At 41.3% G+C, this 13,391-nt stretch overlaps 1 protein-coding gene across 1 annotated transcript in view; it reads left to right on the top strand.

Moving 5' to 3' along the window:
• Positions 1 to 12,818, top strand: part of LOC124116103 — a 64,317-nt gene extending 51,499 nt beyond the window's left edge. Inside the window, exons 52-61 of the mRNA XM_046477329.2 lie at positions 1,641 to 1,784; positions 3,490 to 3,681; positions 5,035 to 5,132; positions 5,739 to 5,908; positions 6,468 to 6,592; positions 7,096 to 7,194; positions 7,734 to 7,878; positions 8,196 to 8,294; positions 11,399 to 11,521; positions 12,406 to 12,818. Coding sequence (XP_046333285.2) covers positions 1,641 to 1,784; positions 3,490 to 3,681; positions 5,035 to 5,132; positions 5,739 to 5,908; positions 6,468 to 6,592; positions 7,096 to 7,194; positions 7,734 to 7,878; positions 8,196 to 8,294; positions 11,399 to 11,521; positions 12,406 to 12,760 — 1,550 coding nt within the window. The 3' untranslated portion in view covers positions 12,761 to 12,818. The remainder of the gene's footprint in view (positions 1 to 1,640; positions 1,785 to 3,489; positions 3,682 to 5,034; positions 5,133 to 5,738; positions 5,909 to 6,467; positions 6,593 to 7,095; positions 7,195 to 7,733; positions 7,879 to 8,195; positions 8,295 to 11,398; positions 11,522 to 12,405) is intronic.
• Positions 12,819 to 13,391: the final 573 nt, after the last annotated feature.

Genomic DNA, 13,391 nt, shown 5'->3' with positions numbered 1-13,391 from the left:
TATCTATATTACCTGCAATACATTCCCTTGGGGGACCTCACATTACCTGCAATACATACCCTTAGGGTCTCTCCCCACAGCCTGTCAGACCCGTGACGATCCGGGTAGAATAGGTCTTCAGCAATCCATGTTTGCCGTAAAAGGTGACTATGCTTGTCCTAGGAGGCCACTAACGGGATCGGGTGGTCAGGCTTCCAGCTTTGGTTGATGCATGTCATCGTATCCCAATTGCTTGGATCGATGCTCATGATATCAATCACTGGATTGTCTGGTCCAGACTCGATTATAACAGACAGCCGTCATACAGCTGGAATAGTGCTGAGTGCGGCGTTAAACAACAAACAAAGAAACACAGCCTGTCAATGTATGGTTGGTTGGTTGGTTGGTTGTTTAACGGCACACTCAGCAATATTCCAGCTATATGACAGCGGTCTCTAAATAATCGAGTCTGGACCAGACAATCCAGTGATTGATATCAAGAGCATCGATCCAAGCAATTGGGATACGATGACATGCATCAACCAAAGCTGGAAGCCTGACAAAGATAAAAAGAGAGGCATGTGAAATATGCTTGAGTCAGGCTAGAAACGTGTTAGTAGGTTCATCCTTTTGGTCAGCTAATCGTGTAGGGAACCTGAGCTCACTCATAGTGGTGAACATCATCTACCAGCTTCTAGGTAGAGTCCTTAAACACTGATGGACAAAAGAAACTATACAAAAAAGACGTTGCGTTCAGGAAAAGGAAAGGTAAGACAATTCAACGATGGTATATGTTTTTTCAAAGGACATCAGTTAGCACCAACAACATAATGTGTCGAATCACAGCCAGTGGAAATAAAGAATTCAGAGGGTCAATAAGGAGACCGGTGTCAGTTGTTCAGTATTCGATCACACAGAATTGAAAGTGTAGACACAATGAAGTCCCACTTGTCTGTCAGTATTGGGTATGCCCTTCATGGGCATCAGTACACGCCCTTGCAAGTCAGACGCCTGATGATGAGAAGTGGCATTAGCAACCGTTCCTCCCGGGCTGCCTGCAGTAACTGCTGTCTGAATCTGACGTCCAATATGGTTGGTTGGTTGGTTTGTTGTTGAACGCCGCACTCAGCAATATTCCAGCTATATTACGGCGGTCTGTAAATAATCGAGTCTGTACCAGACAATCCAGTGATTGATATCATGAGCATCGATCCACGCAATTGGGATCGATGACATGCATCAACCAAGCCAGCGAGCCTGACCACCCGATCCCGTTAGTCGCCTTTTATGACAAGCATAGTCACCTTTTACGGCAAGCATGGGTTGCTGAAGACCTACCCCGGAATCTTCACGGGTCCAATATGGTCCCACAAGTGTTTCTTTTGCTCCTCAGTATATATGACATGGGTCATCCCTTCTAGAACAAACGCAGAATCCGATCCTAGCTCACGGACAAAACATCACACACCACCTCTTCTATGGCTTTGCACTTGCTCGTGAGATTTTATTTAATATTTTTCTGAAATTGTAAACACAACTGCTAGATCTTAATTTCTTTTGTACAGAAGACATTGTTTCTTTATTATCTTGTTTCCAAGATCAGTATATCTTAAATCAAAATTGAATTGTCTAATTCACATATAAAACATCATTTTCTACAGCATTAGAACAGATCATGGCCTCATCACGTGACTATGACCTCCTTCTGAAGGTATGGAAGGGTTGGAGGGACAACACAGGAAAGAAGATGAAAGACCTGTATCGCCAATTTGCTGAACTGAGCAACGAGGGTGTGCGAGAACTCAGTGAGTGGTCACGCTCTCTATACCTGTACCCTGTACCCGCTGAGCTGAATCCTGGGCCCACTTGCACAAAGCGATCTTAGCACTACAACTATTGTAAGCCTATGTTAAAGTATTGGAGTTACGATCATCTTAGCGCTAAGATCGCTTTGTGCAAGTGGGCCCTGTTCTGTTCGGGGAGTTTGCCCTAAACGTCAGTACCTTACTCTTTGCCGCATCCTGTACCACAGGCCTTGGTTCTGTGTCAGTTGTTCCCGAGTACGCTGTGTACCGTGCTTATCCTGTACCCTTCTTGTCTACCTCGTCTTGTCTCCTGTTCACTAACAATATCACATACCGGGTACCGTCTTGTCAATTTCCTGTAGCCCGTGTGCTGCGTCAGGCAATCAATACAAATTATGCAAATTGTATGAATGGCGGGTGCTACCGGTAGGGCAGGACATGCTTAACCTTTTCGCGAACACCCGGTGTCGTCACTGATTTTCAGTGGTCCATTCATATGGATTCCAAGTGGAATCTGTTTCGGTAGAAAACCTGGCTGGTTATTCTCTTGCATTGACAATTTATATTTCCATCTACCTTGTACCTACTTGTCAGTCTCCTGTGCCCATACACGTGTATGTACCCTGTACCCGTTTGACTACCCGATGTTATGATGATTCAAGGTACCGTGTACCCACTTGTCTACGTCTATGACAATATCATGTACCCGTTTTACTACCATTGTACCCGATGTTATGGCGATTTAAGGTACCTTGTACCCACGTGCTTACCCCCTGTGTCGTGTCCACTATAGTAATTCTGTTATGTACCGGGTAGATGCTGATCTACCAATCGCTGTATCCTATTCCATAACTTTATCATTTGACTACCCCTATACCCGGTGTTGTGACGATTCCATGTACCGTGTGCCTTCCTGTCTGCCCTCCACATTTTTATTTTTTTATTATTTTTTTATTATTCCACTTTTTTTTGTCGTACAGCACTTCAAACATATTAATGTTCATACAGCGATTCTTAAAACAACAACAGAATCATACATCATGGGGGCATATGAACTTGGATAATTCGGTATTTGAGTTGATATGGTTACAAAAATAATTTGTGGCAGCTGGACCAAAACTTCACAAACTTGTTGTAGTTACAGTTAGAGTAAGCTATCGCTTTAGTTATAAAGTAGTAATTTGCCAACTCTCTCTGGATCAACTCGAAAGACAATTTTATCTTTTTAAGATAAAATTTGAATATAGTATCCTTAATGACAAGGCATATAGCATTTAATGGATCATTTCCTTCAAATGGAAAGCCCGGTAAAACGTTTTCTTTGGTGAAATTGATATGAATTTCCGCCTTATTATTTATCCATCTTTCAAGTTCGGCCCAGAGAGAGAGTTAGCGTTTTCACAATTCCATAGTACATGAGACATGTTGTGACGATTCCATGTACCGTGTGCCTTCCTGTCTGTCCTCCACATTTTGATAAAGGTTGTCCAAGATACCTCGATGAGGTTTGGTACACAAAAAGAAACTGTATGTTACGTAACATATTAACAACATATTTTCAACCTTCACTTCATACATTCCTCGTTCATAAATTCCATTTACCCCGATAGAGCTCCAAGAAGAAAATATCATTCCTTATTACTAAATGCTTAATAAAGGTGTTGGTGTTGATCTTTGTATTCACAACTCCAATGTTTCATGGTAGACTACAAGGACACGGGCGACTACTGGAGATCAGCATACGAGAGCACCACCTTCCAAGAAGACATCCAGGAACTGCTGGCAGAGTTACGTCCCTTATATGAACAGCTGCACACCTATATACGGAAGAAACTGATTGGTCATTACGGACAGGAAAGGTTTCCGGCAAGCGGACATATCCCGGCTCACATATTAGGTGGGCAATGGAAGGACATTGGTGTCAGCAGGATAGCTATAGACCAACATTTAACAATCTTGTTGCCACCTTTTCAAGACTCTTTTATGTTTATGACATAATTTTGTAGACAAAAATAGTCTGCGAATCTCCTTGATTACACTGTAATGAGATCACGTCAGCATAACAAACCTAAAGGTTTTCAATTCATATTCACAAATCTGGAGTGAAAACCGATTCCTGATCATAGTTCATAATGTACTAATTTACTCAATATACACACATAATTTGAGCTCTAATTTGAAATCTGATCTGATGTAGGATGAGGAATCAACGCGATCTTCTACATTAATAACGCCCTGCCTTTCTAACAGCCACCTGTATAACATCCTGTCCGTCTGACAAGTATTCTACAAATATTCTGCAAAACAGGCGATATCAATGAATAATAACCAATCTGACAAAGACAGATGTGTTTAATGTTGGTAATGAGAGAAGCGTAACAATGAAGAATTCGACAAATCATGATTATCACGAATTCATAGATAGAGGGTCATCACAGTCACCAAAGACGTATTCTGAAAATGCAGTGAATAAGTGTGCTCATTAGTGACCGCTAAATCCGTCACGGCTCAACAAGTATCCATATCAGTGGTCATGTTGCTGTGTTGTCCTTCGACTCTTCTCGAAACGCAAGGTATAGTTCATCGAGCGTAGTTGTGGGCTGCAGGCGTGCTCATCTTCGGATGCTGTCCAGGTGCTCAGTGTGGAAATCCCAGGGCCATTGTTGCTGATGGTATTGTTGTAATGTTAAGCTGCAGCAAGTACATGGTGCCAATCTCCTACGGGTGACACGTGCATTGTCATCTTGAAAGAGAAAACGTCGACCAAAATAAGGGTCGACCGAGTAAGGGTAGCACGATAGGTGCAAGTACGTTGTCATGTCAGTACTGTTTTAGTTACCCTCACAAAGATCGTGTGTAATAGCGTTCTGTCCGTCATGTTGATCCAACTCCAAAACCAGCACTAAACCGCCGTCATACTTATCTTTCTGTGGACATTGACATCGACGTTATGTTCACTGACATGCCTCCCGTCACGACCATGCGTATCAATGAAGTTTAGGGAGAATCTGGATTTGTTTGAGATCATTTCACGTGGACAACGACTATTCCTCCAGTGCCTACGTTATCTGTACCGTTGGCTGCAATAAATTGACCAGTCAAACACCAGTTGCCTGTGTTGGTGGTTGCTTGATTCATTGACTGTGGCACATGAGTGTACTGGCTAAAATACCTAACCGGAAGAATGCCTTAACCTATTTCTTACTTTAAGAAATCACACATACTTGTACGTGTATCCTGATTTGTACAGGTAATATGTGGGGGCAGACCATGGAGAACATATTCGACATCGTCCAACCCTACAAGAACAGGTCAAGTGTGGACATCACACCGCAGATGAAGGAGCAGGTAACTCGTCACTGTCAGGAATACCAGGCATAGTTAGTGGTCAGTGAGTGAGTGAGTGAGTGAACCGAGGTGTGAGTGAGTGAAACACTTAAAAGTTTGATCTCTAACACAAAACAAAATAGAAATCGGGCTATAAAACGCCAGCACCCAAAGGTAGACAACTAAACAAGGGACCAGGGGTATTTACAATACTTCTGCTACTGATGATGATGATGGTGATGGTGGTGGTGGTGTGATGATGATGGTGGTGGTGTGGTGATGATGGTGATGTGATGATGATGATGATGATGTAGTTGTAGGGATGATGATAATGATGATGATGATTTTCATTTATGGTAATATAGGATCATGTATGTGTAAGGTGTTGCTTTCAGAAGGTATTTCGCTTCCGGGGAACATGTCGGGTCTGATAGTGTTAAATAGATAATAGTTTACACAATCTGTCGAGTTACAATGTTTTAGGAGGGAGAACGTTCATGGCCATGAGACATGCCTGAGGCTAAGCAATGTTGACGCCACTTCCTCCACGGCTTACTCAACAGACAATAATTCTGCGGTGCTTTTTAATACCTCTCCAGTGTTGAATGTGTCACTTCCTGCTTTCAGAAATACACGGTAGAACGAATGTTCCGAACTGCGGAGAGTTTCTTTGTGTCCCTTGGACTCAACAAGATGGTGGACTCGTTCTGGACGGACTCCATGATAAGGAAGCCGGCCGGACGGGAGGTCGTCTGCCATCCCTCGGCCTGGGACTTCTATAACGCCAAGGACTTTAGGTGTGTAGTACTATGTGGGCATCTGCCATGAGAACAACTCTATTGAGAACAAACATATTCGCAAAGCTGATCAGATCGCTATTCGGGGGGTGGGGGTGGTAGGGATGATGAGTGGGGTGTGGCTTCCAATAACGTTATTATGACACATTATATGCATTTAATACATTTCTACATCTATGTATATAATACATTCTTCATTCGCAGTTCTATTTCTGCAGGTTATGGCTTGTTCAATAATTGATGAATGTTTTTTCTGACGTTTTCGTTAATTAAAATCCAAGCTTGACCTCCATATGCTTGAAGCATCTGTTAAGACAGATTTGCCCCCTACAGACACGGACGTAGGGGACAGATTAATTTGTAGGAAGATCAAGTTTTAAAAAATAAATAAAAAATTAAGAATGGAAAACATACACTTCTTCCATTTGTACCAAATGAAAAATTGATTATCAGAACCAAGTGCTGAAAGTATAATTGTCTCCAACTGTTTTCAACAAGCACATAAGAGAAAGAATTATCGTGTCATATGTAATAACATATGTCTGTATCGCCACACTAGAATCAAGATGTGCACGGACATAAACATGGTTGACCTGATCACCATCCACCACGAGATGGGACACATCGAGTACTACATGCAGTACATGCACCAGCCTCAGGCATTCAGGGACGGGGCTAACTCAGGTATATAAGTCACACACCTGCAGGGTTTTGCTTTTCTTCAAATTTCATTATCAGATTTTTATGAGAAAGTAATACGTCATGGAGGTCTAATGCCTGTATTTGTCCCCGGCAATTTAGCGTATTATTCCGAGACAAAACATCACACATATTACTGAAAGACGAGAATGGTGATAAGACAGCATGTGCAAAAATGATATATAAATATAGTATTGATACAATAAATAAATAAATATATAGCTTGGATAGACAATCACAGCTTTAAAGTTCATACGATTATATTGCGGATAAATATGATGACGTTATTAAATCTTTATTTATAATACCTAAAGAAGTTTTATTTTGTATTGTTTGTAATACTTATCATTTTCCTATGATGGATGCGTTTGAAACGAACCCGCGTTGACCTCGACCTAAAAATGTCAAATTCGTGCGAAATGCACAAACCACCGACCGACCCTACCATGATGAGTCCCATACAATATACCTTCCCTGTTACCTGTCAGGATTCCATGAGGCCATAGGCGACACCATGGCGCTGTCGGCGGCCACACCCGCCCACCTGCACAAGATCGGCCTCCTTGACAAAGTGGAAGACAACGAACGTAAGTCTGCGGGTGGGAGAGCTTTGAATCGGTCCTTTGTTTGTTTGTGACCTGGTTAGAACAGCAGGTCTCCACAGTGGGTTTGGGAACTATTTTGAGTTTGGTTCAGGAATTGTGGGTTATATTGTCTTAGATTTATGGCTCCAAGTATGGACGTTTATAATATCCACACAATAGGTTATAAAACATAATCCCATCAGTTGGAGATATCTATTGTAAATCTTAATGGAAGTATCTGATACTTGTCATTTAATGTTTAAGGCTATTTGGTAGAGTGCCACACTGCAGCCGCGTATGAGTGTGTTATGTATGTCTGACACCACTCCCTGACCACTCCAGTTAACGTTGTTCTGGATGAAATCTCAAAGAAGACGTTTGACATTAACAATAAATTTATAAACTTTCAATACTTATGAGATTAACCAATACAGCCACCGAATACTTGATGACATAAATATTGCTAAAGGTGGCGTAAACAGTTAGTAGAACTACTTTCTACGACATGAAGGTGTGATGGTAATACGTATTCTCGTCTACAGTTGATGACATCAACTTCTTGCTGAAGACTGCCCTTGAGAAGATCGCCTTCCTTCCGTTCGGCTACCTGATTGACCAATGGCGGTGGAGTGTGTTCAGTGGGGAGACGCAACCTTCAGAATATAACAAGAAGTGGTGGGATCTAAGGTGACATGAACAAACTTTAAGCATATCAGATTTCAGACCAACACAGAATTCAGCTATTGTCCCTAGACATTTAACGTGTAGCCTATCAGAATCAGATTGAGAATCAGAAGGGGGTCACAGTCGTTGGGAAGGAGATAAATTTGTCAATTCCAAGTCACACCGAAGGTCATGGGCACCGATTAAGCCATTGCTGAAGTTCATTATACGATGCACATTCATATGAGGCGGTAATCTATTTGTTAACTTAAATAACGTAATAATGTGAAAAGTGTATAAAAAAAACTATATCACAGCAGATTTATATTTTATGTTTTCAGGTGTAAATATCAGGGGTTATCTCCCCCTGTTGTGCCCTCGGATGACGATTTTGACCCAGGTGCTAAATACCACATTCCCGATAACACTCCGTATATCAGGTAGGAACACGGTTGATTGTATCGTAAACATACCCGATATTTATACTTTAGTACCCTTGCGAATGAAATAAATGGTTATTACCTGATATGCTAACGTGAAGCTGTAAATCTATTGATGTACTTGACCCCAACGACTGCTACTGGAGGTAATGGTTGCCGCGGCAGCTGTTGTTGTAAAAGTAAGTGGACAATCGTAGAAGTAGGGTTTGTGGAACTGTTGTCAGCATCAGCAGTTGTATTTGTAAAATTAGTTGCGCTTGTAGCACTTTTGTTAACTATATTTTTGTAACTATGTGCATATGATTAAAAATATAATCATTTGTAATGCTGTATTCAAGGTGATGCTAGAAGTGGAAGATTGTGTGTGTGTGTGTGTGTGTGTGTGTGTGTGTGTGTGTGTGTGTGTGTGTGTGTGTGTGTGTGTGTGTGTGTGTGTGTGTGTGTGTGTGTGTGTTTTCGCGGATTTCTAGGTAAATAATATACCCCAACACATAATGTATGTCCCAAACATATAGAGTGGTGACAGTACACAACAGTATTAGATGAAAAGGCTGCTACAGATCAATAAATGAATATTCAATTAACAAGTCAATTTCGTTTTTCTGTCTTAAAAGCGACTTAAAAGAGATTTATTGATATTTTTTTTAAACATGTTAGATAGTCTTACAAAGTACATATTTACACCAAAAGAAAATTATGTTTTGATTTCATTGTTATCTACAAAGCAGTAAACAACTGCCCGGATCCCAACAACCAGCGCGCATGCATATTGTCATCTTAGCTGGAGGCCGAGCTGTGCCTCTGACGTCACAGTAGAGAGACGTCCGCCATTTTGTTTCGTTTACAGTGCATTAATCTATATGACAATGAAGTAATTTTCCGTTATTTTCCGCGTATTGAACACGCACAATTGGGTATTATGTGGACATGGGGATGTTCTAGTTCTTCAAACATACTAAATAAACTTGGTTACGAAAATAAATTTAGCATTCATTGTTACATAGATTTCCATGACTGACTACCCTCTTACAACCATTACAAAGGGCCATGCACATTGATCAGACTCCATGCAAAGGTTATATATTTGACACAATTTTGGACACGTGAAGATCAGAATAGATCTTCAGCAACCCATGCTTGCCGTAACAGGCGACCATGCTTGTCCTAAGAGGCGACAAACGGGATCGGGTGGTCAGGCTTGGTTGATGCATGGCATCATATCTTTATTGCGTAGATCGATGCTCATGATGTCAATCACTGGCTTATCCGGCCCTGACTCGATTATTTACAGACCGCCGTCATATACCTGGAATATTGCTGAGTGCGGCGTTAAGCCCCCGTTACACTATCAAAAACTTTGATCAAAAACTTGGTCAAAGTCCATTTTGACCATTTTTTTATAGTGTAACATGCCATCAAAAACTTTGACAAAGTTTTTGACGAGACTGTGATGGAATAGAAACCGATCCTATTTCTCGTTAAACTTTGATCAAAGTTTGATGACGTTGATTTAATGTAGCCAATCAGACTGCAAGGAACATTTACCCCTTTTCAACCGGAAGTGCATATAGTCAACTCAACACGAGTCAACTATTTTGGACTGATGAGATTAATTGATTTGTTTAAACAAAGAGCAGTCATTCTCGGGACCAAATACCTTTGCCCTCCCCAACGCCGCCTTCTCAACATGGCGGTACACAAAATACAAATGACAACGGCAAACAATTCTTCGTCAGTAGCATCCACCTTGGCAAGATAATTCCCACCAACATTTTGACGGCCTGTACAAAACTTTGATGAGTGTAAACAGCCCAACTTGGACCAAGAACACTTGGTCAAAATTTTCTTTGACCAAGTTTTTTATCAAAGTTTTTGATAGTGTAACGGGGGCTTTAAACAACAAACAAACACAATTTTGGTGCACATAAATTCACATATTCAGTTCATGGTCTTACTTGAAACCCTCACCCAGATTCTGCAGGAAAGGTATCTCGTAATTTATTTATTTTTTAAGGGTGCCAACCCCCTCCTCCCCTGAATCCCGAATACCATCCAATTTTTTCACTCTCATGAGTCTCATTTGCTCATCCTTGAAACCAGAATACTACTCAACAAGAATCTCAAAAGTATTGAGAAAAGGACGCGATTTCAAGTACAATTACTGAAGAAATGTCGAACAATAGTAAATATAGGGGGTTGGCAGCCTCTTTTGTGGGACGTCTTTTATAAACTGGACTTGAAGTTGAGAATCTTCTGTGTGCACAGTATCTGTAAGCCTTGAAATTAATTGAGTACTCATTATAAAAAAAATGAATATAAAACACCTTTACACTGAGGATAACGTTTAACACCAGAATGTGTTCTCCGTGTTCACATCAGACTGATCGTCTTCACTCGGTAGTGCTTCCTCGATTTCCTCACTGATGTCAAGACTATTTTGACTAACCACTGGCTCATATCGATATGGACGAATGTGTGTAAGGTTACTGAGCGATAATCGATGGTATGACGAACGCGAGTAATCTACCAAACACTAAACATAAACAGAGATCGTGTGCAAGTCAACTCTCCACTATGACGTCACGTCACGTGATGACAACTCTATTGTTTCCGGGTTACGAGATGCTTTTAACTTTGTTTGTCACCAATATTGCCTTTAGGATTTTTTCCTTCAAGATACTTGTTTTAAAATGCTTTATAAATGATTTAATCCCATGTTTATAGTTTACTGTAAATCTCCTTTAAAGCTTTAAGCTGCAAGCTAGTTGAGAAACCAGAGACATGAACTCGGGACGTTTTTGTTGTGAATGGATACCTTCTTTTCTCAATCGAAATTATAACACACATTTGCGTGTATATTGTTTAACGCTGTATTCCAGCAATTTGACGGCGCCTGTAGATAATCAAGTCTAAATAAAAATTGATATTGTGAACACAGTCGGGGTACGTTGACACGCCTTCGGTTGGAAGAAGAAATTAAGTGTTGCCAGCAATGGTTCAATTACAGTGATAAAACGTTACATCGATATTAACCATGATTATATCCGTATTATACTGACCGTTCAGTGAAGCAAAAGCGTTTAAACCAACTCTACATATTGCAGATACTTCGTGAGTTTCGTCATCCAGTTCCAGTTTCACAAGGCGCTGTGCCAGGCAGCCAATCAGACGGGGCCGCTGCACAAGTGCGACATCTACCAGTCTAAAGCGGCAGGCAAACTGCTCGGGTAGGTCAAGGTTGTCAGTCCCGGCTTAACGCCGCTTTTAACATTATTCCAGTTATATCACGGCGTGGCAGTTTAATATGGGAGGAAAGCCAGAAGTGATGCAGGTCTCAGACGTTTACCACTTCGGTGAAACCCACGAGCACGGGTATGGTGCTGACAAACATAGAAACAATCGGGGTTTCTTGCGTGCCCAAGGGACGCAACTCTGCACAGCGAATCGCGGCGCCTTAGACGACTGGGCCACCCGTAACACTGTAACACATGGGGCATGTGAGAGTCATATTCGTGCTCTAAGTGCGTCGTCTATTGTCGTATGATTAAATATAACTATTTGTAAATGATATTGTAAAAGTATATACACTCTTTTGGATGGAAAAGGACATATATACATGTCGGTATTGCCAGGCTCAGTGATGCGCCCTATAACTTTAAGAGGGTCCTAAACATAAATATAGTTTCAAATTAATAAATTTCTAATGGTTATTAATGCTTCAAAATATTATAGGATACTAATCAGTTCGAACAAGTATGCTGAATAGCTGTCATAGGGATATCCTGGATGTAGGTAAGCCATCCAATACTTGCTCAAATCATGTCAACATGATTGCTGGAATATCGCTTGCGTCGACCTCTATATCGTACTTAACCCCTTCACAGTTAAACTTCACTGGAGGCTTTTTGTTAATACTTTTGCAAATGGACTGTTCTTTCTTTGAGAAATTGCAGTTCAAGGTCCCTGTGGCCAAGTGAACTAGAATAGGAGAAGCCTAATGGTAAAGAAAAAGGCACAACCAAAGAGATTTACATTCAGTTACTGACGTGACGACGTACAATGTAAAAAGGAAAGCGTATGACGTGTTCTGAAAATGGTTCTTTCTTTACAGAGATGTATTGAAGATGGGTGCCTCGAAGCCTTGGCCGGAAGCCATGGAGGCTATCACAGGGCAGAGAAAAATGGATGCTGGCCCACTTCGAGAGTATTTTAAACCGCTGGCTGATTGGCTACAGCGGGAGAACGCCAATGAACGGCCCGGGTGGAGCGAGTCGTGTCCGGAACCTGATGATTATAATAATGGCGGACACAGTCCCACTAAAAGACACAATGAAGGGAGCACTGTAGGTCAAGTTCAGTGTCCTACCGCAGCCCCTCCCTCCAACAGCGGAACACTACACGTGATTAGTTATGCTACGGGGATATTTAGTGTATTAATCTTAATGTTTAATTCATTTCAGGCGTAAGAGCTACTTCTGTTTGTAAGGAGATTTTACTTGAATAAAAAAAATTTTCGAACAGAAACGTTTGCTCAGTTCAAGCCCTTTTAGCGCCGTAATTTTCCAGCAACCTTTTTCTTGTTGACCTCAGCGGCGAAGCGTAGAGCTGAGATTTGATGGTTGCTTTAAAATAAATACGAGGTAAGGTGACCACAGATGAACATGATTGTGTAGCCTATGGTTTGGTTAGCAAGTACCAATAGGTTGAAATAAGTGACATTCATATTTCATGCGATATCGAGCTATGATTCGAAACGAGTGTGAAATCTTGATAAAGGGCCAAGATTGCGGGTGTCACTCCTTGTCTATATGTACATGGACGGGTGTGATTTTTTTCTATACGAATATAATATGCTGTACACGCTATCATCGAGTTCCTGTGGTCTGGAGACGTGGTTCCTAGCGCCCGCGTTAAGCTGAAACGTTGTCTCTGAGTAATAATGAGATAGTGAGTTTGGTTAAACGTCGCTCTGAACAGTATTTCAGTTATATCCTGGCGTGTCACCTTATAGGGAAGGAACACAAAGTAATACAGGTCTTAAACGTTTGTCACTTTGGTGGAACAGACAGGTACGGATGTATTTGCTAACAAACCTTG

The sequence above is a fragment of the Haliotis rufescens genome, unplaced genomic scaffold (assembly GCF_023055435.1).
Source record: "Haliotis rufescens isolate VD_foot unplaced genomic scaffold, xgHalRufe1.0.p SCAF_4, whole genome shotgun sequence".
In the NCBI taxonomy this organism is placed as follows: Eukaryota; Metazoa; Mollusca; class Gastropoda; order Lepetellida; family Haliotidae; genus Haliotis; species Haliotis rufescens.
This window is presented reverse-complemented; position numbering and strand designations above follow the sequence as displayed.